General features: G+C 32.3%; 5 protein-coding genes across 6 annotated transcripts in view; 1 reads left to right on the top strand and 4 right to left on the bottom strand.

Moving 5' to 3' along the window:
* LOC107367788 (lachesin-like) overlaps nt 1-5,000 on the bottom strand; it is a 38,608-nt gene extending 33,608 nt beyond the window's left edge. The window contains exons 1-3 of one of the 2 annotated variants that reach the window (XM_015935539.3): nt 4,248-5,000; nt 1,894-2,024; nt 680-887 (exon numbers count right to left, since the gene is read on the bottom strand). In XM_015935539.3, coding sequence (XP_015791025.1) covers nt 680-887; nt 1,894-2,024; nt 4,248-4,569 — 661 coding nt within the window. In that variant the 5' untranslated portion in view covers nt 4,570-5,000. The remainder of the gene's footprint in view (nt 1-679; nt 888-1,893; nt 2,025-4,247) is intronic. The other variant, XM_089266284.1, reaches the window with a different exon arrangement.
* Nucleotides 5,001-10,785: 5,785 nt separating this feature from the next.
* On the bottom strand, nt 10,786-12,170 carry LOC107367617 (uncharacterized). Its single transcript, XM_015935342.3, has 2 exons — nt 11,472-12,170; nt 10,786-11,390 (listed from the first exon to the last, which is right to left on the bottom strand). The coding sequence occupies exons 1-2, from the start codon at nt 11,989-11,991 to the stop codon at nt 10,912-10,914; spliced, it is 999 nt and encodes a 332-aa protein (XP_015790828.2). The 5' UTR covers nt 11,992-12,170; the 3' UTR covers nt 10,786-10,911.
* Nucleotides 12,171-12,999: 829 nt separating this feature from the next.
* Nucleotides 13,000-14,374, top strand: LOC107367640 (procathepsin L-like). Its single transcript, XM_015935366.3, has 4 exons — nt 13,000-13,157; nt 13,223-13,375; nt 13,459-13,988; nt 14,054-14,374. The coding sequence occupies exons 3-4, from the start codon at nt 13,477-13,479 to the stop codon at nt 14,262-14,264; spliced, it is 723 nt and encodes a 240-aa protein (XP_015790852.2). The 5' UTR covers nt 13,000-13,157; nt 13,223-13,375; nt 13,459-13,476; the 3' UTR covers nt 14,265-14,374.
* A 2,123-nt stretch (nt 14,375-16,497) lies between these two features.
* LOC107367618 (uncharacterized) lies at nt 16,498-22,774 on the bottom strand. Its single transcript, XM_089270374.1, has 16 exons — nt 22,303-22,774; nt 20,682-22,221; nt 20,545-20,615; nt 20,329-20,476; nt 20,127-20,266; nt 19,960-20,053; nt 19,751-19,899; nt 19,529-19,672; nt 19,200-19,460; nt 19,027-19,140; nt 18,896-18,952; nt 18,317-18,464; nt 18,070-18,243; nt 17,867-17,990; nt 17,061-17,800; nt 16,498-16,979 (listed from the first exon to the last, which is right to left on the bottom strand). The coding sequence occupies exons 2-16, from the start codon at nt 20,740-20,742 to the stop codon at nt 16,498-16,500; spliced, it is 2,907 nt and encodes a 968-aa protein (XP_089126500.1). The 5' UTR covers nt 20,743-22,221; nt 22,303-22,774.
* An 826-nt stretch (nt 22,775-23,600) lies between these two features.
* On the bottom strand, nt 23,601-25,107 carry LOC107367619 (uncharacterized). The gene is made up of 2 exons (XM_089267134.1): nt 24,926-25,107; nt 23,601-24,862 (listed from the first exon to the last, which is right to left on the bottom strand). The coding sequence occupies exons 1-2, from the start codon at nt 24,976-24,978 to the stop codon at nt 23,614-23,616; spliced, it is 1,302 nt and encodes a 433-aa protein (XP_089123260.1). The 5' UTR covers nt 24,979-25,107; the 3' UTR covers nt 23,601-23,613.
* Between the last annotated feature and the right edge of the window lie 324 nt (nt 25,108-25,431).

Genomic DNA, 25,431 nt, shown 5'->3' with positions numbered 1-25,431 from the left:
GTTGCTCATCATCAACTTTTTGCTTTGAGCTGGCTTTTTTGTTCAGCAAACATCTCAAAGTAGATTGAGAAGTAAAAAAGTTGAGGGAAAAAAGGAGAAAGGAAAAGATGAGCATGATGATGGTGAGTGCACATGGGGATGTCTCAATGATGATGTTTCCAATGATTCACATCAACATTATTTTTATTTTTTGATACACCGATGAGAAGGAGAAGAAGAGCGACAAAAAAAGGATATAATATTGATCATTAAATGGTTTGACCCTCAAAGAGTTGAATGTTAGTCGAGATAATGTTAAAGTGAACAGTTTAACAAGGCAAAGGTGATAAAAAAGGTTGATCGTTAATGAGTTTCAAAAGGAGCATCAATGATCAACACATGTTAACTCGTTTAGATACTTTGTTTTCATCCTTTAAACGCCTTCTTTCCTCGAATCAATAAATTTTGATTAAAATGTCATTTTGTCTCGCTGGTTGTTGCACACTTTTTTTAACTAAAAAACACAATTTAATTCTCAATCACAATTACTATGTTTCGACAGGCTCACTGACATATTTGATCATTTCTCAGGGAATAAAGTTGTTCATTTCAAAGTCAAATTTTGTCTCTTGTTACACACCATCTTTATGCTTCCGATTCACTGAGTTATGCCAATGGTTAAAGGTAATAATCTACTTACCAACAACATCGAGAAATCCAATTTGATAGAGCATTGGAACTGTATTTATTTGGCACATATAGCCTCCTCTATCCTCTTCCTGGGCATCATTGATAATCAAATTCCAAACGCGAAGTTCACTGTGACTCAATCCAATTCGATAATTGCGAGTTATTATGTGATCATGTATTGTTAAAATAGTCTGATCTTCGATCCTCATCCAAGCAACCTGAGGATTAAGTGCATTAAGAAAAAAGCATCAATAAACATTCATTTACTTTTCAATAAACTTGCGGTGGAACCCTAACTGATGGGATGGGCAGGCGGTCGAGGCTTCTGCACTGATTAACTGCTGCAACTGCAGGTCATGTTAATGTTTATTGAAATGTTTTTTGTTTGATTTGGAAGACTAAACATTCTGTCAAAATTGTTTTGTGCTTACACTGAAAATTTACGTTTTGTGCTGTTATTGAAAAATGTTTTCCTCTTAACATAAATTTTTCACATTCAAGTCTAAACATTTATTGGTTTGCAATTTGATTTGTCATAACAGTGCAATGGCATCATTAATCAACTGATGAATTGAAATTAATTGACTCTTTTTCATTTCATTTCCTTTTCTCTTCTTTTATTTCCTCTCCGTTTGCAAGGTGTAAATACAAATAATAAAATTGATCTTGCATTTTGTATAAGATCTTGTGCATAATCTGTTAATGCATTTTGATCTTTTTTTTTGTTTTCCTTCCATGCATCAGTACAAGGGTAAAAAGACAATTGATTATTCAGTATGAAAAAGCAATATGAAAATAAATATGAAATGATACGATTAATGATGAACCATAACCTGATCAATGTGAATGAAGGTGAATGAAGGATGAAATGAAAAAGGGAAACCACGAAAAAATATCACGAACTATCGATACAGAAAAAATGGTCATCTGATGATAGATTCATGTTGCCTCACAAATTGAATTTTATTAAACAAAACATATCGATAGCCTTTGAATGCACAAAAAAAGAGATATACTTTGCTGGATAATTTTTCATATAACATTTTTCAATTTAATATGAAATGCTTCGACTGGATGGCATTTGTCTGCAAAAACATTTCGATGACCACTGAATGCAAAGCAAATGAAAGGCTAAAAGTTTTTCCAGGAAACTCTTTGTGCATAGCTGTAAGAGTGTCGGGCTTAAAGAAACAGAAAGTGGATGAAACGCGAAAATAGTTTTACCTTGAAAACTCCGAGGTTCCTTACAATACATGTTAATCTGGCTTCACGTCCAATCGGAACTGTTATATTTGAAATGGCATCAACAAACTCGGGAACATCTCCAATATAATTGTCTCCTGGATCATTTTCATCTATCAATGTCGACGAGAGAAAAAGGCAGACAAAAAAGAAACAGAAAATTAATCAAAATTCAACATTTATTGTAGGCATTTTTGAATAACATAATTAATCAGATCATTATGATTACTTTGAAGGCGATGATTATTTTTGTTCCCTATTAACACAACATTTACACAGTCTTTTGGTTTTCACTTTCTATTTATACTATTATACAAAAGTGAACAGCGTAATGATGATGATTGAAATAACACATCAAAAAAGGGTTATAATAAAAAAACCCAAATGAGTTAATTGAAAGTGATAAATCAAAAAAAGGAGAAGAAGGAGGAGAAAAAAGGATTTCTGTGTGTGTATAAGAAGTAAATATATGAATAAATATAATTGAAAAAAGATGATGATGATGATGATGAAGGTAGCATGGAAGGTTTAAAAGGTAGAGAAAGGAAGAGAAGAAGAAAAGGTAACAAGGAAGAAAGTTGATGATGGAAAAGCAAACAAATTGAGTTAATGGTGAATCAAGTTGCGTGATTCTGCCAATTCTTACGCCTTCTTCCCACGGATTTCCTTTCTGAATAACCAGGATTCAGATTAGCCCCATGAACACTAACCATTCAACTTTTCATTTCTCTTTTCCATCATCATCATCATCATTCTCATAATCATCAAAAAAACAACAATAACATTATCACTTTAATGTTCAGAACTTTATACATGAAAGAAAATCCCTTTTCCTCATTTTTTCACTCCAACTTTTCTCAACTTTGCTCATGAAAACTTGCAACTCCTAGTTAACATCATCAACTATAACCAAATGCATTTCATCAAATGATAATTTTTCAACTTTTGCTTCTCGACAAACCGTCTTTTACTGTCTAGTCTTTAATGCTAAGACTCGTGTTTCCCTGCATCATTTAAAGACAGTTCAAGTCTAATTGAATTGGCTTCGGATCATTTAACCATATTGCTTAAACCCAAACTTTGATCCAAGTTAAGCTTCCTTAAACGATCAAAACAATTCCAACTCAGATTATCTGTGGTCAACTTAACCTTCTCTCTACAATTTATCGTCTTTTATGGCATTTTTTTGTATTTACAAAGAGCTCGGGTCTCTGTCATCATATTAAAATTAATTAAATGAGTAAAACAGTTGATTGATAAATAATTTGCTTCGATGTTTACCATTTTCCTCTTCTTTATTTACTCTTCTTTTTCCGTTTCTGATTAAACCGATTGACTGATCAATGCATTATTATTATATTATTATTATATTAATAACTTTTATTTTTTCTTTCTTCTTTTTTTAGGCTTTCATACTTGCATTGCGCCTTGTAATATTGATGACATGAGAATGAGAAAAGATGATTTTGTTTACTCGCATTGAAACTACCAAATATTACTTTAATCATATTAATATATTAATTCCAATGCATCCTTTCTTGTACAAACAGTTGATTGTTCAACTTGCAATTGATCTTACATACTCAACTTCATCATATCTTGACCAGAAAAGCGTAATAAAGTTGCGTTACAATTCAATCCACTCCATGCTGGGAGTTTTTTCAGTCCAATTGACTGGACTTTCGCTATCAAAGAGACAATGACTGAAGCTTTTTATTCATTTCAATGAGCATCTTCTTCTCTCTCAGCATCATGTAGATGCTCATTAGTGTTTTGAAAAATTTACTGGTCGAGATTGCTTTCTCTAGCAAATCACTCTCTTTGTAATTTCCAATTGGTTCAATTAAAACGCGTATCTCCTGAAGACTGAGATATTTTACTAAAAGCTTTTCCCTCCCAGAGCATGTTAGAGATTAGTCCAGTCTTTAGTGGAATTTGCTCGGAGAGATGAAAGGAATTGACATTACAATGGAAAAGGTTAAATTGAAAGGGAAATCATGAATAGACAAAAAGCCAAAAACTGTTGACTTGGTTGGATGAAGGGAAAATGTTTGAATTTCAGGCTTGTTAAAATGAAGATGAACGGAAATCAAAATTTCTATTTCCGTTTACTATGAATAAAAGTTAAGTGCGAAATGAAATGCAACAAGAAAAATGTGTTATCACAATTGGGAGTAAAAGTTAATCTGATTCTTGGGAGTAAAATTTTATTGCTCTCTTCATTGAAATCAAGTATAATCAAATTTAGTTGTGTAAAAAAAACTTTTACATTCTTCATTCTGTTTTCACTTTGAACAAGGATTGTTACAACAACATTTCAAGATTGATCAACTCACCTGAGTTTGTGACGGAAGGTTCAGTTGAAAAATAACTATAAGGAGAATCCAATGGATTTTCTTTATAACTTCTTTTCTGTACACTTGACTTAATCTTTTTTGATTTTATTGGTTTACTGGGATGGTTTAGTTGAGGGTAAGCATTTGAATGGTCATGATGGAAGAATAATGAAGTCTCATTGTCAACAGTTGAGGAAGGAAAGGATGAGATAAAGTTGGTTCCACAAGTTACTTGTAATGTTGATAGGAAGCAAAAATAACTCATCAAGTTTGAATAACAAGGTGAGGTAAACATTTTCCTTGTCATTAACTTCATCCTCATTTGATTGGAAGAACAATGAAGTATTTAATGAAACAAAAACAATTAAACATGAGCCGTGATATTCCTAGCAGATTGTCACAAAACCATTTGCAGAATTGGTTAATCATAAAGCGAAATGGAAATGCAAATTCAACTAAAACTGATTACAAAACAAATCGAAGTTATATTCAAGTGTTAATCCTTTAAAGGCAATTTGTTTGTCTCCAGTCGTTTTCGTGAAACTTTCTTGTACTATCCTGTTGACTATCAATTGTTGAGTTGGATCGTTTCATGATTAAAACTAATGATGGTTAACGTGTTGAAGTTGAACAAGTTGTACTGAGAATCTGTTGATTGTTGAAACTGTTAAACACACAAGGAATGAAAAGTTGCAGTTAACGTGCTCTAATTGAAGGAAAGAGTGAAGATGATGATTGTGATGAAAGAATGAAACTAAACTTTTCTGTTTCCAGTGATGAAAGTCGAGTAAGGGAGAAGTCGATAAAGAGATGCTGACTTTGCGCAGTTTATCATCCAAATGAAATGCTAGTCGCTATTCATTGTCTTGCATTCACATTTTGGTTGCAGTTTCATTCACAATGTTCAATATCAAACTTGAAAGTCTCTAGAATGTGGAATTTTCATGCAATATCGTAAATTTGACATTCGTTGAATCGTAGGATGAAAAATGTTTCACTATTTATTATTTTGAATAGAATTAGCTTTCACTAAGTTTTCTGAAGATATACAGAATTAAGATGCAGTTTTGTAGCCACAACTTGATGTTCAACAGTCGAGAGTAAATGCTTATTTGCATCAAAAGAATAGCATTTGTTTTAACTGATATTGTTGATCAACTTTGTTTTGCATTGTAAAGTTATTCATATCCAAATATTAAATAATCAAAGCTGACTAAAATTAAGCATAAATAACTCTTATTAACTTTATATCGAATTTGCATCCAAATATCGGTCATAATTGAGAAGGCAAAGCTCATCGAGCTATTAATCATTCGAAGATGTACAATTCTGAGTTTAAAGCTCTTTCAAGTGAAAACTTTTCAAAATCACTCTCAGAGTTTTTATTAAATGCTCTTATAAAATATGTACGAATAAACATTCAGTAAAGGTTGCAATTGCAATTGTTGAATGATTTGGTTGGGACAAAATCTGGTACAGAAATGATGATCGAAATTCGCCATTTTCGATTCATCGTATCCTTACTTTCATACCTCATTAACAGTATAATTATGTGTTTTATGATACAAAAGGATTGCTAATTTCGATACTAATATCATGTTTGACTTTTGAACCAATTAGTTGATGTGATCAAAATGTGAGGCTTTAAGTAATGTTAGACTTGAGAGTTTCTTTTTATTAGATTTCTAACTGTGTTATTATACCAACATTGAACCTGAACATTTGAAATTGATTAGAGAGACTATTAATGGAAAGAAATGAACACAAAAGTAATCATATTTAGGTCAATCAGTGTACATGCAAAACTAAAGAAAGTCTAATTAGTTTACAATGAGAATTTCAGAGCTCAAAATTTCAATTGTTGATCACTATTCAGTCTTTTCAGTGCTAAATAAATTAATTTCAGATGTAATCAAATTAGCAATTCAAATTCTTGGCTCAGTAATTGATTTTCTTTGTGACTTCTAATTTTATTTCGACACAACTTGCTCGTCAATACTTTCAAAGCATTTCCAGCATAGTTTGAAAGTTGTGTTTGTAGTTTATGTGAAATTTTGAGACTTTTGAATCAGAAAACAGTTTGAAAACGAAAACTTTTCATGAATTTTGTTGAAAACATCTTACGGTAATAATGATCGTAACTTTTACCATGTAACATTCAAGATGATTCAAGATTCAATATGATTGCACTGATTAGAAAGTTCAATCTCAAGTTGATTGTTAGACGTGTAAACAAGATTCATTTGTCTTGTTAAAACATACTAACACTTTGTTCATTGTAAACTGTTCATTCACTGTTTGCCTCAAACATGTTTACCAAAACTTTTGAAATTCTTAACAAGTAAAGCTTCCATCTAAACTTGAAAGATAATTGGAATGAAAAAAAGAAAGAAATTCCCAAATTATTTTATTAATATCTGCTCAGAAAAGAATGAAAAACTCTTTCGTTTCATAATTTCCAGTTTTCTTCTGCTTTACCCTTTTGTTTATAAACTATTATTTTAGCACTTAAAACCTTTCGGTAAACACATTTGATTTTCAATCTTTTCCCTAACTTTTGCCTTGAACAATAATAATATAAAGTTAAATTGAGCTTATTAAATGTTATCTAAACTTTTCCAATCTTTTTTATGTAGTCATTGATAAATCATGAGAAAAGTAACTCCAAAAACTAAAAAGGTGAAAAAAGTAAAGTAGGAAAACGAACCGAAAAGAATGAAGAAAAAAGTTTCAACAAAAATTGATGATGATAATGGTGATGGAAAAGCATTTTATTGATAAAGAAAATGGACTTAAATGATTGCTTGCACAATGAAATGAACTTCGAAATTGAAGATTAAGATAAAAAAATGAAACAAAAGAAGAAACATCCAAGAAGATGCTGAGTTCGAAGAATCAACAGTATAAGACATTCAACATGGACGTAAGACTTCAGATCAAAACTATGAATGTTTTTAACGGACTTCATTAACAGAGAAACGAACTTATCAACGAAAACTCATTCCAAGGCTTCTGGAATTCCTCCAATCTGTCCCTGGATTGCTTCGCTTTCATCTCGTTTTACTGTTACGAAATGATAAGAAATCAAAATAGAGTTCGAATGAAACTGTATTCAATTATCGACAGTGCTAATTCAGTCTAATTTTTTAAGCATCAGGCAACAGTTCTTGAAATCAATCAACATGTAGAAAGAACTTATGCAGTTAAGAATTGCTCTTTCTCTGAATAAAAGTGTTATTCAGGTCAGATTATGACATTGACTGTCTCTTGATCAATCTACTGAGCCATAATAATATTCCTGTTCGAAGCAATTTTTTCGATCAAAACTTGCAATTCAAATGAAGAAATGAATGTGGAATGGAAGTCGAATGAAACTAAATTGTCTTTCATTTTTTTGCATTGATCGTGCAAATATAAAACCCAAAATGTTGCTCTTTTCATCGACAAGAACATTTTCATTAATACTGATAAGTCATCAACTTGTAACTCAACACTTTTTTATACTGTAATCTGATTCAACAATCTTAGTTGCCCAAATTAAAGTGAGACATTTCTATCAATACAGACTGAATAATATTTCATGCTTGATTAATCATTGATAGTTGAACGAGTTGACATTGGAAATGAAGAAGCATAAAGAGAAAATGAATCATGATGAGAAGAGCATCGAAAAGGCATCGGATTTCATGATGGAATTATTCATACAAGTGTTGAGCACAAATGTAGAAGAGATAAAGAAAGTGTTTGAAAAATAAACATCAATATTATGAGACATAATTTTCACTATTTCTGCCAATTCATTACAAGCTGATCAAATTCGCCCATCAAACTATTGTGAACTTTTTCTTTATGCTTCAATATGCAACCAAGAAGAGGATGAAATTTGTATTTCCGTGATTATTCTCAAATGCAATTAAGATGGATGATACTGAAGCCGATGTGATATTTACTTGAGTGAAATAAAGGATAACCATGCAGAGGAAACTTCTTACTCTCAGTCAGTTTCATGTCGAGCAATGGATGCTAATAGCTCACCTTATGTGAATCAAACAAATTATAATGCTAATCGATAGAGCCAAGCGGGCTTTGAAAAGTGTCTTGAGTTCGATTCAGAAAATGGGTTTTCAGACAATTGGGCTTGAAACTTTTGGAAACCTTAAGGCTAGCTTTTTTAATTTGATTTTTTACAATAAACTTATCGAGCAATATTACAAATTTTAGAAAAAGTTCGTGCAAATTAGTGATTTTAATAAAAATGCAGAAATGTAATGTAATGTCAATAGAATCGACCTTTGTGATTTTCAGGCGACCTTTTCGAAGCCTTTAATAGATGGAAAAAAATGCGACGCATTACAGATTGAAAGTGACTCTTGTGAAGTATCATAATATTTCCATTTATCAGTTGAGAGTATAATTTATTTTTGGCATGAACAATGAAGCAAAAATATGTATAACTCAGAAGGAAAAAATGAACCATTTTGGGAATTGAGCATCATTGACCCATTAATTAGAAGCTCGAATAACATTATCCATTCTCGATTTAAATCAATTTTCCTTCTTGGATGTTGTTGATTGCACAGATTATTGAGCATCTCTTTCCAGAAGAGAGCAGCAAAAAATTCTCGATTCTTCTCAATTATCATGATACATGTATTTTCCGTAAATCTCATCTTGAAACCATCATCATTATCAGCATAAACATGAGCCTCACAATAATTGTGAATAAATTGTAATCAAATGATGCTAATCATCATTATTGCCTCGTTTTCCCCACTCTTATTCGTCTGTCTGTTTCTCTGCATTTGACATGCAGAAACTAAAGTAAGCAGACAGGGGAAAGATGAAAGTCAATGAATTGATCGGATAAACTGAGTTGAGCTAATTGAGCGATAAATATGAGAAACATTATAAATGACAATGGTTAATGGTTAAAACGTAAATAAAGCAAGAAACAATCATTTAATGTCAATTACAATCGATGGTTTTTTTATTCGCAAATTATCATCTCTTAATGTATTCATCTCATTATTCAGATATCATAAGCATAAGGGTGCGATAACTAAGAAAATAGAAAAAAACTCCCAGAAATAGAACAAGCATCTTCCAAAGTGATGATTCTTATTCAAGTTTCATCAAAATATGTTGTCCCAATCAAAATTTTACTTTGAATTCGATCGAAATTTTCTTTTCTGTTGAAGCAACATTAAAGCTTTGAGATTAAATATCGGACAAATTGAGCTTCGCAAGGAAACTAAACAAGTTAAAAATCAACTGTCAAGCAAATGTACCTGTTCTAGTGCCTTTTTGGTTGCAAATATTGTGTTATTTTAAGTGATCATTTTGCATCATTGTTGATGTGAAGCAAGAAAAAATTGTTGAATCGGAGAAACAATCATTTCTTTGTATTTAAGCAGCAATTTTAAAAAGAAAAGGTCTAAACAAGTTGACAATTGAATGAAAAGTTAAATTGAACGTTTCTTTTTATGCGAATATAAAAAAGTATCCAATAAAAAAGACTGAGAAGAAAAAATGAAAATATTGAATGAATGCAGAGGAATGAATGGGAGGCAAAATGACAGACAGATTAGTATTCACATTGTGATAGATGAACTGAGAATAAGTGAAAAAAGGTTGAAACCCAATGCATACATTTCGAGTTATATTGCATTTAAATGGTAAACAAATGTTCTGTTCAAGATGAGAGGTTCGAACAAGTGAAGGGAAAGAAAATGGTGTTCAAAGTAGACAGATATAAAACTATCATGATGAATGTGCACCAATGTGATTCAACAGATTTTCTTGACATTGAAAATACACTTTTATAATCTTATATTCAAGTCTTTTACTTTTTTTCTCAAGTCAATTGAATAAAGAAAATCTGAATAAGGTAAAAACTTTTTTCTTCTGCTTCTGTTTGCACGAGAAGGAAAAATGATGCAAAATTGACTCTATTGGTTATCGACTTTGAAAGCTCTCATACAATGGAAGGAAAATTTTCCAATTCGAACAAAAAATCATTACTTTAACATTTTTTTCTCCTCTTCTTTTCTTCATTCATATTGATGTGTAACTTAAATGTGTGATTGAAATGAAAACTCGAGGAAAGAGCATCTTGATTGAAATCAGACTAATAAATGGATTCACCTTCTGAATGCTGTTAGGCCTGACAGGCAAACCTTAACATTGCTGAGAAGAATAGATTTCTTTCTCAAAAGAGATTTTATTCGTTTTTAGTCCATTCTAACCTTTTAATCAATTCCTTTTGTCATCTTTAAATCTGTTCTGTTTTAAACTCATCTCTGTTTCGCCACTTTGATTCATCAATTTTAAAAATTCTTAATAATATTCAGCAAATTATTAGGTAAACGCAAAAGTCCCTCACCATGTTGATTCTGATGATTTATTTCAAGGGATTTAAACAGTTTTCTCATTGAAAAGGATTTTTATTGCGAATTCGAGTCTTAAATGTGGATTGAATTTATTGACTCAGCGTGTAGGACATTGCGATTAGTGTTGATTGTAGCAGACTCTAGTGTGGTTAACTTAATTTTTTAAATTGAATTATAATTAATTATGAATTAGTGATATCACTGAATTGTACAATAACCAGCTTTATATTGTTTGTTTTTAATAACTTATTATTAGATTTATCTGCAATCAATCATCATTCATTCAACTGTTTATCCCAACTGAATGTGTGACGGTTGTAGGAATCAGATGGATCATTTTTCTTGCTGTAATAAAATTGTGTGGTCACAATAGCAACAAGAGCTCCAAAAATAAGTCCAGCTGCCGCGAATAACACGATTGAACCAAAAATTGTTCCAATGTGCGTACTTCTAGTGATTGCGTTGTTTTTTTGTTGGTCAATCAAACTTTGCTCACTCCTTTGATAATTTTGACAAGTATCCGAATGAACAAGTTTCACATCAGCATCATGACTTGGATAATACTTTGATAATTGACAAATGCTCAGCTTTTTAGCATGAGCTGGGCAATAATTGAAAGACTGACAAGTGACTTCTTTATCGTTCCAATCATGACAAAGAGCAGCACATTGATCAGCATCAAGATTCATTTCGGTGTAAAAAACGTCCTCGACAATCATTGTTCCAGTTACTTCAAACCTATCCAATACTTTTGCTGAATTATAAATAAAAGAAATCTTTAGTTTGTATTAATCGTCAGCGATAATTGGTATAACGATTAGTGAATTTTACTTACGAATATAAATATCACAATCTTCACTATAATCACTTGCTTCATCCGTGTAATAACCTGCCATACTGCATGAGCCAGAACAGAATTGGAATGATTTACATGAATCAGAATTGTAACAAAAAGAAGCACATTTTCCGAGAGAGCTATCGAATGATACTGTATTTTGATTATCAGTGAATCTTTTGGAAGGAATTTTCTTAGACTTTTGTAGATTTTCAATTAAGTAGGTGATGCATGAGGCATCAGATGATGATGTTTGAGGCGAAATATTTATATTGGTAGACACAAGACATTCAACTCTATCATTATAAGCACAAAACGAGAATGAATTACAATTATTCTCAACTGAATTGGCACATTTTCGGTAACAAGAACTCGAATCTGTTGCATCAGTAACTGATATTGTCTTCATTTTGTCTTCAACCAACTTTGTATTTCTAATGATTGAATCAAATAATGAATCATGTTCATTGTCATTGACTTTTGTTGCATCCGCCACATGATATGGAGTAAAGGTAAACATCTTGTTGTCCTGAAGCAAAGTAAATGAAATCTTCGGTCGGTCAAACAGTCAATCAAACAGTCGGTGGATCATAAACCAAACATTTGAACAAACATGAACGATTGTATATGCGTGAAGTTAGTGGTAACTAACTAGTTATGTCAAACTTTTTTTTCTCGGCTGTATTTCAATGCTACATTTTTCTCAACAAGTATTCCTTGGATAGTTTAATATCATCAACAATATTGAATTCAATATGATATAAGACCAACAATTTCCATGAGTCATAGTTTCAGCTTATTTCAGTCTCTTAAGATTTTTTCATTATTGTAGCCCTTTTCACTTTTACAACACCAAGTGTTATATTGACCGAAAAGGAATGGGCATTTTTAAGTAACATGAATATTCAAGTGCAACAGCATCAGAAAATAAAAGAGCTGAGTTTACCAATGGAAGTAATCATAACTGGCAAAATCTAGATACTCAATCCTAAACATACTTCTTATCAATTTATCGTTGTAAAAATCAGCTGGCTGAAATTATTTTACTTATTGTTCAATTGTTAAAGTTGATATCAATTGAAGCTCCACAGATCTTATTTGTTTCAACAATACAAATTATTTGTGATAAATGAATGATAACATTTTTACAATGAAACGTATCAAAAAAATACCGTAAATGATAACTTAACATTTCGAGCTTAAATGAAACTTGCATTCATTGAATAATATTAACAAATAATTCAGAGTTAGTGTATTAATTGTAACTAAATTCACACAGAAAAATGACATAACCCTATTAATTACAAAGAAATCAGTCTTGCACACATTCCAGCAATACGACAAGAATCAGAAATGGTTATATTTTCAGATCATCAGACTTTATTTTTCATGGACGTATTGAAACATTATTAGTAAAGAATGAAAAGATGATTAAATATTTCATCTTGTGATTACCCCTCAGATCGATAAGAAAACGCCAAAAATCTTGATTGCAATGAATCACAGCCTCCGAGTAGTTCTACAGTTTTAGTATAAATATCGTTACAAAACGCTTGTGAGCAATAATGAAACGCTGAAGTATCTCATTGCCCAGTACAAAATGTACCAGCTTTTAGTTATTGTAACTCTTTTACTTTTGCAACATCAAGTGTTATTTTGACCGACAAGGAATGGACACTGTTTAAGGTGAGTAACTATTAATATTTAAGAAGATTGATGATTAAACCTTCATTATGTACCTTGTTTAACAGGAAACTCATGGCAAAACTTATCTCAATTCCGAGGAAGAAACTTATCGAAAGAATATTTTCAATGAAAATTTGAAGAAAATTAAACTTCACAATGAAAAGGCCATTCGAGGTGAACACAGTTATCAATTGGGAATCACAAAGTTTGCTGATTTGGTAAAGTATTTCAATATTTATTCATACATTATAATGATTAGAGTGATTTATTGACTTTTCTTATTTGAATTTGAAAATCAAAGACAATCAATGAAACGAAAATGCCTGAGATAGAAGTGGAACCACAACCATTAGATGTTAAATTTCATCATAAATCGTATTTCAAAGCTCCAGAATCAGTTGATTGGAGGACAAAAGGTATCTTGACTAGAATTAAAGATCAAGGTGCATGTCCATCTTGTTGGGCATTTACTGGTGCAGCAGTAATCGAAGCTGCCTATGCTCAAGAAACCGGTAAATTGGTTAATCTTTCAGCACAAGATATACTAGACTGTGCTCCTAAATCCAAAGGCTGCACTATAGGATTTGTGAGCACCGGTTACCAATATGCAATGAGTAAAGGATTACGTCTAGAAGATTGTTACCCGTATGAATCACATGATGACTTATTTGGTCAAAAGGCTTGCAAAGTCAACTCTGAATGTGACAGGATTAAAATAAAAGATTTTGTATACGTTCCAAGGTACAACGAGAATGCTCTCCGTGATGCTGTTGCTGAGCATGTTGTCGCTGGATACATTTACGCAGATCTGCAGGATTTCGTGTTTTACAAGTAAGTTATCCAACGTTTGCTATTTACAGATTTAATCATCAACCATTGTCGACTTTCATTAATAGAGAAGGGATTTATAATAGTCCTAATTGCCCTAAAGATAAAATTACCCACTTGGTTCCAATAGTCGGCTATGGAACTGAAAATGGAACTCCTTATTGGATCTTCAAGAACAGTTGGGGGGAACATTGGGGTGAAAATGGTTACGGTCGAATATTGAGAGGAAACAATACTTGTGGAATTGCTATTTACAACTCAAGTTACCCAAGAATCTGATGCTCTCTTGAATCAATGTAATTTGAATCAAATACTAACTTATATTTTTGTCAATAAAATCAGATCAAATAATTGCCAACTCGGGAATAAATAAAAAATGAATAACTTCTGATTTGATATGGTAACTCCATTTTCCCTAGTTAGATTTGAATAACATCAATAGCTGTGTATCTCATGTGAAGGTATCTCACTGAGAAAAAGGTAAAAGTAAAAAAGTGAAATTCAAGGTTCTCTTATTATATTTTCTTGTTCAGGCAAACGATTAACCTTTTTTAAGTGCATCAAGGCAATCCAATCGAAGGTTAAACCAAAACATGATCAACAAGAAAATAAAATTGATAAACACTGAGAAATGGTCGATCAATGAAATATCAAGATAATAATGTTTAAAAGGCTTCGAAACGTGTTTCCAAACATTGAACTGTGGGTAAAAGTTGGCAGAATTAATAATAAAATAGCAAACAGTTAGCCCGAAAAAAATGTGAGAGGAGAATGAAAATATCTGTGACCGTTCTCCCTATTCTTTTGGTACTCCTCCTTTAGCATAGCCTTACAAAGAACATGTGAATAAAGGGTTCGAGTCAAACAGTTTAATCTTTATGGCTGAGTAATTATTGGATAATCTGCTGAAAATTGCTGGTACTAACAATTTATGGTAGTTAACTGTACATAGATTTAAAGAATAATCATATCGCAAAAATTCGTGCAACGTTGAATAGATAATGTTCAAGGTTTTTGGGTAAAAATAGTTTTCAAAAATCAAAACAAGATAAAACATTATACAGGGCTATTCAGCTACTTAGTAAGATGTTGAACGCCAATAACTTTGCAACCAGACATACCTTTGACCTGGGAATCGAATGCAGTGAGTTTGGGGGACATTCATTTTTTATGTTTCAAGGACAAGGTCATTCAAGGTCATTTTTCGGAAATCGCTGCTGCTCATGTTAGAGGTCATTCTGAGGGCCGGACATCATTTTCGAAGACAAAAAATCTTCCTGATCAATTTTCGACACTCTGTGATGAACGCTGCTTGAGTTATTGACATTTAAGTTTCAAAACTGCGTTAATTTACATTTTTTATTTTTATGAAAATTCGCATTTTTTATGCTCATTGGGGCGTAATCAAAACCCAAATTCATTTTCCACTACATTCTAGCGATCCAGGTGACTGCTCAAAGCTCCAGGAGCGCTTTACACGAATGGGGTTAAGCAAGTTTATTTAACAAGGTCTTATTCAATTTTTACAACAATTTTTGATGAATTCTTTTTGCCGATTAGTTCCAATTTAGTCCTTATGAGCATAAAAAATGCGAATTTTCATAAAAATAAAAAATGTAAATTAACGCAGTTTTGAAACTTAAATGTCAATAACTCAAGCAGCGTTCATCACAGAGTGTCGAAAATTGATCAGGAAGATTTTTTGTCTTCGAAAATGATGTCCGGCCCTCAGAATGACCTCTAACATGAGCAGCAGCGATTTCCGAAAAATGACCTTGAATGACCTTGTCCTTGAAACATAAAAAATGAATGTCCCCCAAACTCACTGCATTCGATTCCCAGGTCAAAGGTATGTCTGGTTGCAAAGTTATTGGCGTTCAACATCTTACTAAGTAGCTGAATAGCCCTGTACAATGCTACAAACCCAGAAATAAGTAAGCTATGCTAAAAACTCGTAATTGTGGCTATAATTAAAATATAATTAAAACGAAAATATTGGAAATAAAAATGGCATGAAGGTATTTTCCTTCGAGCAAGTTCAATGAGCGAGATAAACTTTAAACTTTAAAGATTTAACTTTTAATATGAGATGTGTGATTCACAAGCGCAAAAAAATTTTATTTCAAGTTAATAGCTTTAATCGTATGGACTTTTAGAGAAATAAGATTCATTTGTACAATTTAAATTCATTCGATTCTTACTTACTACTCGATCTGATTTTAGATAAAATCGTTTTCAAAGTTCAACTTTGGTTACTTTTGATGTAGGACACGATTCTATTGTATTAATAGTTTAAGTTTTCCCATTGACGCCGGTTAGCATTAAAAATTTGGTTTTCAAAGTGGATTGATTGTACTGAGTGAAAAGGACATGCGATCAGTCATTATCGAAGCAGATAGATTTTAATTCGATTTGAATCACTTTATCATCACTGAATTATCAAATCAAGTTGATGGTTTCATATTGTTGATTTTTATTCACTTTTTAAAACATAATTAGATTTCACCTACAATTAATCTTCATTCAACTGTTTATCCCAACTGAATGTGTGACGGTTGTAGGAATCAGATGGATCATTTTTCTTGCTGTAATAAAATTTTGTGGTCACAATAGCAACAAGAGCTCCAAAAATAAGTCCAGCTGCCGCGAATAACACGGTTGAACCAAAAATTGTTCCAATGTGCGGACTTCTAGTGATTGCGTTGTTTTTTTGTTGGTCAATCAAACTTTGCTCACTCCTTTGATAATTTTGACAAGTATCCGAATGAACAAGTTTCACATCAGCAGTATGACTTGGATAATACTTTGATAATTGACAAATACTCAGCTTTTTAGCATGAGCTGGGCAATAATTGAAAGACTGACAAGTGACTTCTTTATCGTTCCAGTCATGACAAAGAGCAGCACATTGATCGGAACTGAGATTCATTTCAGTGTGAAAAACGTCCTCGAAAATCATTGTTCCAGTCACTTCAAACCTATCCAATACTTTTGCTGAATTATAAATAAAAGAAATCTTTAGTTTGTATTAATCGTCAGCGATAATTGGTATAACGATTAGTGAATTTTACTTACGAATATAAATATCACAATCTTCACTGTAATCACTTGCTGCATCCGTGTAATAACCTGCCATACTGCATGAGCCAGAACAGAATTGGAATGATTTACATGAATCAGAATTGTAACAAAAAGAAGCGCATTTTCCAAGAGAACTATCGAACGATACTGAATTTTGATTATCAGTAAATCTTTTTGACGGAATTTTCTTGAACTTTTGTAGATTGTCCATTAAGTAGGTGGTGCATGAGGCATCAGAAGATGTTGTTTGAGGCGAAATATTTTCATTGGTAGACACAAGACATTCAACTCTATCATTATAAACACAAAACGAGAATGAATTACAACTATTCTCGTCTGAATTGGCACATTTTCGGTAACAAGAACTCGAATCAGTAGCGCCAATAACTGACATCGTCTTAAGTTTGTCTTCAACGAACTTGATATTTTTAAAGATTGAATTGAATAGCGGAGCATGTTCATTGTCATTGACTTTTGTTGCATCCGCCACATGATATGGAGCAAAGGTAAGCATCTTGTTGTTCTGAGGCGATTGTAATGAAATACTAATGTGATTGAGTCTCTCATGAAGGTTTTCCAACGGTATTTCTTGGCTATAGCGAAATACGTTCTTCAATGGAGTCATGAAAACTGAACAAGAAACTCCATTATCGTGATCTTCCACAAGCTTTACGTTTTTACCATCGATTCTCTGGCACAAGTATCCATCCACAGTCTTACAGTATGCAATGGCTCTGTTAATGTTTAAAAGATTTACAAACTTGAATCAATAATTACTGGACTTAAGCGCAAGTACTTACTCGAAAGGTTCATATCTATAAGAATTTTTCATCAAACAATCTTCTTCATCGCCATCAATTATGACTTTTGACGCTTTTGTTAAAGTTTTTTCATCTAATTTCATATTTCGCATCTCGAATGCATCTATTTAGCAAAAAAGAAATATTAGTAAACTAACTTATTGTGACTTCTCATTCGACATTCTTCAGTAAAGCTTCGTTACCTTTTATTCTTGGAAAGTCCAAAATCGTAATGTAAATAATAATTTCATCGGAATTAAATATTGGCACAATGCTTGCGATTCTCGAAGCTGCAATTGTTCCAGAGTCGACTAGTGATTCTTTAACTTTATCTTGAAATTGGTAATAATATTGATCAAAGTAGTCACAAGGAATATCTAAAATATGGATAAAAAATACTCGTTTACTTTTCAAGGGACAGTTTAAATTGAATTATGATTTGATACTAACCTTTACAAGTGAAATACATTGCAATAGTCTTTCTCGATGCAGGATCAGGATAGCAGTTTTTAACATTAAACTTTCTTGTTGATTCTGATGAGCTTATCTCATGTCCATAAAAGAAGTATTCGGTCGTACGTGAAGCATTTAATTTATACTGTAAAGAATATTGGAATATTTAATGCAAAATATTTTGTTATTTATCATTTTTTTACGGCTGTTCGTTATTTGACCCAGAGCTTTTCAGATTTAAGATGTTTAACTTGATAAATTTGTAACCATTGAAACTTGACTCGAGTACATGTAAGTTTAGCGACATTTATTTTCGCTGTTTCAAGGTAAAGTTACATTGATGTTGAGCATCTGGTCAGGCATTCGCTGAGTTATACTGAGTAATATTATAAATCAATTTCGAAAAAGGAATTTCCAGACTTTATCATCGATTTAATAATTAAGAATCTTTCTTTCGATTTCTTCCAATTCGGTTTCAGTGATAAACTTTCTAATCTAACTTAATCTTATAAAATTATAAATAGAGTTAATTACTAGCAACTGTAAATTTGAACAACCCCTTCGAACGTTACTTACTTCGATGTCATAGGCACTGATTATGGTACCAACAAGAGTATAGCCAGAAGACATATCCTATGAAGACAGCATTTAAAGAAGTAAATCCATTTATTTATCATTTTTTTGTTCCTGAATTTGGATAAACTCACTGTCAACTTGTTAAAATACTGAGTAGTAACGACATATGGATACGTTTTTTCCTCAACTTTTGCCTTTTCTTCACTTATTTGCCAAGCATGTGTTCCGATTCCATTCCGTTCATCCTAAAATAAACATTAACTTATTGTTACATCATGATTAAAAGCACCCACAAAGTTCTTACGAAAAGTGCTGGTCCATAATAGCGGTAATTCAAATGAAAGTTGAGCAATCGATTCAAATCAAGTTTAAAGATGTCATAACCCAATGATGAATCTTGAACTAAACCCGGTGCTGATAGTTTCATTGGAGAAACTGAACAATTTCCGTCTTCTGTCAATTCATATTCAATTCCTAATTGATAATCATAAATGGTTTCAGTCTTATTATCTCCACCAGTTGAACTTTTAATGCTTAGGATTTGATACCTTTCATCAGCATAAACCTACAATAAATGCATGTAAATTAATTTTACATTAAAATATTCACCCAATGAAATGATAAAAATCTTACTTCTTCTCTCTTTGATGGGCCAGCATTGAAACTTTTGGTTTTAGAAATGAAATGAATTGAATGTTCTGTTATTCTTGGAAAAGGTTCATGTGGATAACCCAGTGAATCAATAGCTGATTGTTGACAGTAAATAGTTGGCTTTGGCTAGGTTTATATTTAAATCGAAACAGGACAAGAAATTTTAAGCAATTGATTAACAAATTAACCAAAGAAATTACTTACAGTAACAATTGTATCGAAATTTTGTTCAACTCGTGCGTTCATATAAATGTCAAACCAATACATTCCATTTGGTGCATAAGCGATACCTGCATCATAGCCAAGAAACTTGACTTTATTTGGTTTTGCGATTCCAGTTTCATAATTCTCGTCTGTATGCTCATTATTGTCAATCAATTTGGGTTAATCACATCATTGAAAAAAACACTTACCTTTGAAGTAAAACCACACATCGAGGTCTCGATCAAGGGTCACTTTAGCAGCATGTTCTTTAGCACCTCTGATAACTTCATCTTCTGCTGTTTTCTGGATTCAAAAGGTAACCCGAATGAGTTCGAATGTACATTGTAGATTAAATGACTTGAACAACTTGACTTACCCAGACATAGCTGTATCCAGTGATTCTGAATATAACTGAAGGTCCGACATACAACAAATGATTGAGAAAACCTTTATACAACAAAACATTCAAGTGTAAATTCCAACCGCTTGTACTGTATTTTAATAACGAACAGGTTTCTAAAAAATAGAGATGAAATCAAACTAATGAATGAAAATTAAAATCTTTTATAAGCACTTACCACCAACAAATAATCGATTTAACTGCTCCTTATTCGTATAAAATATTGAGAGAACATCAGCTTCATCGATTTTAAAATCTATTCTGCCTCTGATTGTTCCATTGATGGATTTGATGTACTCAATGATATTTATTTGAAGGCTACTGTCCTGGAAGTTGTAATAAATTCGTATTTAAGCTGAGACGAACAAGCTTGGATTTGTTTCGTTTTACTTACTCTTACTGCAAGTTTCGCTTTTATCAAGTAATTACCATCTTCAAGGTACATAGGAAGCTGTATAGGCATCACTAAAATGATAGGTTGATTAATATACTCAGTCGATATTGCTTTTCAATCAATCAGTTACAATTTACCTGAAAAAACTTCACTTATGACAGTTGTGCATAAAAATACAAACAAAGTCAACATAATCATATTGTGTGTTCCAGTTGATTATTCACAAATACTTAACTTAATGACAACAAAATGAAATAAACATAAATTTTGACTTCAGTTTTTATTTACAATAAACAATAACAAAACGCCCTAAATAGGCAAACTCATGCACTCGAAATGAATTCAAGTTTTCATGTGAATTCGGAATTCCATCAAACTGTCCGTACTCAATTGATGGGTAATTGAAGCAATCAAGATACACTTGACATCAGATATTCACTTTAATCTAAGGTGTTTCCGATCAAAAATTTATTGAGATTGGATTTGATTCATTGTCAATAAATTGTGACGTTTTGTGGATGGATTTGTCACAATGGATTTTTCCGATGAAATGTTAATTTAATCCACTTCCGGTGACTTTTTTAGCTGACAATGTTTTTTTCAGCCGTTAGATCATTTAGAACAAATTAAGTCCAAAAATGTCGATGTAAATTGATCTTAATCGATTTTTTTTGGATCTAGATAACTCGATCCATTTTTCATCGGAAACACCCCTAATGATAACAAAAATTGGAAAAGATAAATTGCATTGATTTAGAGCTTTTTTCAGAAATTTATTGATTAAAAGACTTTACGAAGTTAGTCAAATGCGTCAAATTAAATAATTTGGCTTGGATACATAGCCAGTTTCATCGTGCTCATTACCCTTTCAGATACAATTAATCGTCCTTAATTTGTTACTCTACGATTGGTTCCATAGACCAAACCAGTGAATCAAGAAGTGAAAGATCTAATAAATGCCATTGTCTTCTGCCGTGCTGTGAATGCACTGCTTTATGAAATTCCGCAAATTTACGTGATTCTGGAAAGATAAAGTTTCTCTATCATATTGTGTCCTTTGTTTTAATATCGAATTCGTCAAATTCAGCCCTTTTCATAATATGCATCTTGAGTTAAGTGATACAGCAATAGTGTATTGAGTTATTATTGAATAGTCGAGCAATTCCGGTTGGTACACGAAAACCCATTCCTGAAAAAGATTCCGAGTTGAAGTCGTTATAGTAATTCATCATGTGAGGAGAATGAAAAGTCCGGCATTATCCACACAAAGGATTATTCACAGTGAAATTTTCATTGACATCAATCACTGTTTCTAGTAAACATTCGAATGAGGCCAGTTACACATTGATTAAACCAAATCTTCCAAAAAACAATCATAAGATAGAATCGAGAGCTCATAATAGCGGTTAACTTAGTTTTCAATAACAGCATCTCTATCTCGGGAAATTATTGATCTTCCTTTCCATAAAGTGTCAACTCATTCTTGTTGGGAGAGAGAAGCGATTTTTCGAACTTATACATAACATTGTTCAGTAAAACCGCCAAATCAGACCAGTTGTCGGGCAATTTAATATTGGACTGAAACCATCATTCTTGATGAATCAGGTTTACTTATTGGGCACTCCATTTTATTGATGAACAAGAAAGTTACTGGTTACAATCTGCTAGATTATGATCCTGAAATAAATGAGGACGAACTGTTAATCGTTGATTTTGACACTTCGTAATGAAATTTGATTAAAAAATGATGTTACCTACCTTAGATAAAGTAGTTTACAATAAATTATTTCATTATCATAAAACATATTAACGTATGTAAAAAGGTTATTAGGTTGCATCATAAAACAAGAACTAAGTAATCAATTCTTAAATGAAAAATCTTCATGAAACAAATCACACTGTCACAAACTGTTCAATTCTTGAGAGTTGTTCAATTCCACTTGCATGCTTTAATGCATCAGCTGAAAACTGAGCGCGTAATTTGATTCTTATGCAATACTGCATCACTAGTTAACAATGCAGCAGATGGAGTAACTGAGCCAAATCTAGTCTGTTAAGTAACTGTTATAACTAAAGATGGCAGCTGGTGCAATAAAAGCAAGAGTCGATTCCAAAGAGTAAGGTATTATTAGGTGCGGGAATAAGTTCTTGGCTTTTTTCGAAGAGGCTTCCATTGCCATCGGTTCTTTTTTTCAGTGTCGTTTGAGCGTTTTTTCTAATAGAGTGTACTAACAACTATTTATTACAAAGAAAGGCACATTCGATTCGGTACATTTTAGTGGTCAAAATATCGATTTTAAATGATTAATTCCGATCCAGAAAAAAAGGTTCTGCGGGGATTGTTCTAACTCGAATTTTCTCGTGAATTACTATCTGGAAACTGTTCAAACATCGTCAAAAAACTTTTCTGCATACGTTCCAACATATTTTGAGAGAAAATTTTCATTTTAAAAAGCCCAAAAAACTAGGTCTCGAAGCCGCTTCAAAAAGCGGTTTTTGACCTCAAAAAAGTCAGCTTTTCACTTCAAACTGTTAGTACCTAAAAAAATTTATTCCACTAACAGATCAAAACATAGTCTAATGTGAATGGATCAATTGTTACTAGCAGAACATAGAAAATGAGAAAATGGGCTGTAAAATTTCATGCTAAAACGCGATTTGTAAATATCCAATATCTGAGAAAACCCCAAATAAAAGTCCAATCGTACTTGAACGGGCAGTTTTTTTCCAGCCGCTTCACTCACTAGACATATCATAATCGAATTTCTATCTCTCTGAAGCTATGAGAACTAATTTTTCTGAAGTGGGGCCCAATGAAGATGAAAAACCGAAAAATCACCTCGAAAGTTTATTGGCCTGAGAAATCCTAGAATGCTGATCTTAAGATCTGTTTGACCATTTGAAATATGCACCAAAGTCTCCTCTTTCGCTAATAATTCTTTTGAATATTCTAGCTCAACTCCTTCTCCTTAAAACACATTTCAAACTTCTCTTAAAAAAGCCGGGAACTTATTCCCGCACCTAATAATATTGATACAAAGATAGACTTGAAAATGTTTTACAAACACCTTAACATAGTGATTTATTTCGAGCGAGTTGCTCTATTAGAGGAACAACTTTATCACTTGAATCAGACTTTTTCAGCTCTTCACTCACTCGAGCAACATTTAAACTAATTTTTTCACTATTGAGCACTTCTTCAATTGCTTGCAACAGCTTTTCCCCACTAAATTGATGCAATTTTATTTTCAAACCTAAGCCAAGATCAACTATTCGTTGGGCATTATCATGCTGATCAACAATTAGAGGTATAACTATTAATGGTTTACCAACAGCTAAGCTTTCGATCAAAGAATTGCTTCCTCCATGAGTTATGAATAAATCGACTTTGGGTAAAATAGCAACCTCGTTGACAAATTTATCTCCCCACATGTTATCATGGAGTTTGATTGAGTCACCATCAACACCAGTTGACACGATGAAACGATGAGGTGAGTTGGCCAATGGAGTTAATATCATGGTTAGTAATTCAGTTACAAATGAAGCCAACGTTCCCATTGAGATATAAATCAATTTTCCTGGTTTATCTTTAAGTTTCTCTGGTAACTCGAAATTTGGTGTTTCTGTCGAGCGAATAGATGAGTCAAGACGAACCCAATTTTCTTTTGGTGGACCCAATTCATGGTAATCCAATGGACCCGGATAAATGTAGATTCCCAAATGTTGTGCATAGTTATACGATTTAAATTCAACATTAAAATGAGCGAACAACTTTTCAAGATCACTTTCCATTTCTAGATTAATTTTCCGGCCCGATCGCCTGAACTCTTCCCAAACAGTCGGTGGATCATGAACTGAACATCCTGAACGAGGAGGAGGACCATTATACAAATCAATTGGATTAAGAGACTTGACAGGAATCACTGGACAGTCGACAGCAAACATCCAAGGCATATTGAAGAGGTAATCAGCCAAGCAAACATCGGGATTAATCTCTTTAACAATCTTCATCATAGCATAATTATCGCCTTTGGAGCCTTGAATCAAATGATTGAAAGGATGTGTCTTCATCTCTTTTAACCGCTCCAATGGTGTAAATTTCAGCGAACTTTCGAATACATATCTCAAACGATCTCCAAGTGTGGGTGGTGATTCCATGATTGGAAATTCGGGTTCAGCATAGTCAAACAATGAAATAAACTCGAATCCATGTTTTTCGACAAGTGAACGGTACTTAGGAAGATGAGCAACATAAACTTGATGACCTCGTTTCTTAAGCAACAAACCGATACCAAGACACGCATTCAAATGGCCAGGACTGCATGAAAAAGGTTTAAATTAACGAAAATTCAAAGTCGATTCAAATTCAAGTCAAACTTACCTAAACAAAGCAGTGAACAATATTTTGAGTGGTTTATCATTTCCAGTTGCCATTGTGACTAGATTTTATAGATTCGTTGTAATTCAGTTTGTTGTTACAGTTAATTGTTGCTATTGAGGCGCAAGTTTCCAATTAAATAAAACTTTTGTTTGCATTTATATTTCTCTTCTTCTTGGTAGTTGATAAGATTTATTGGTTAACATTGACTGAATGCACTGAGATCAAGTTATCAAATGTCAATTTATTATTATTAGCATCACTTTCAGTTGATTAGATGTAACTGTGTTGGAATAAGAAAGTTAAAGATGGATATTCAGATTAACTCATACAATAACAATGATAAAACAAATCTCTCAGAAAAATTTGAAAATGCTAATTATGTTTTAACTATGGCAATTGAACATGAAATACAAACAAAGTTGTAGTTTTAATAAGTTAAGTTTTTTGATTCTATTTCATTATTTATTTAATGAATTTTTTCATCCTCGAAAGAAAATAAATTTCAA

This window comes from Tetranychus urticae, chromosome 1 (genome assembly GCF_039701765.1).
Source record: "Tetranychus urticae isolate SD_2017Ah chromosome 1, NJAU_TeUrti_SD_1.0, whole genome shotgun sequence".
Taxonomy (NCBI): Eukaryota; Metazoa; Arthropoda; class Arachnida; order Trombidiformes; family Tetranychidae; genus Tetranychus; species Tetranychus urticae.
This window is presented reverse-complemented; position numbering and strand designations above follow the sequence as displayed.

Bases quoted from the DNA above. Each gene is read 5' to 3' on its own strand.
- LOC107367618 (XM_089270374.1), bottom strand. From the start codon at position 20,742: ATGATTATGTTGACTTTGTTTGTATTTTTATGCACAACTGTCATAAGT. The intron at 19,461-19,528 runs GTAAGATTTTTA...CATTTATTGTAG, and splicing joins GCCCATCAAAGAGAGAAGAA to GTTTATGCTGATGAAAGGTA. The intron at 17,991-18,069 runs GTAACGAAGCTT...TTTGCTAAATAG, and splicing joins GGACTTTCCAAGAATAAAAG to ATGCATTCGAGATGCGAAAT.
- LOC107367617 (XM_015935342.3), bottom strand. From the start codon at position 11,991: ATGTTTACCTTTACTCCATATCATGTGGCGGATGCAACAAAAGTCAAT. The intron at 11,391-11,471 runs GTAAGTAAAATT...TTTATAATTCAG, and splicing joins AGATTGTGATATTTATATTC to CAAAAGTATTGGATAGGTTT.
- LOC107367640 (XM_015935366.3), top strand. From the start codon at position 13,477: ATGCCTGAGATAGAAGTGGAACCACAACCATTAGATGTTAAATTTCAT. The intron at 13,989-14,053 runs GTAAGTTATCCA...TTTCATTAATAG, and splicing joins CAGGATTTCGTGTTTTACAA to AGAAGGGATTTATAATAGTC.
- LOC107367619 (XM_089267134.1), bottom strand. From the start codon at position 24,978: ATGGCAACTGGAAATGATAAACCACTCAAAATATTGTTCACTGCTTTG. The intron at 24,863-24,925 runs GTAAGTTTGACT...TTTTTCATGCAG, and splicing joins TTGTTCACTGCTTTGTTTAG to TCCTGGCCATTTGAATGCGT.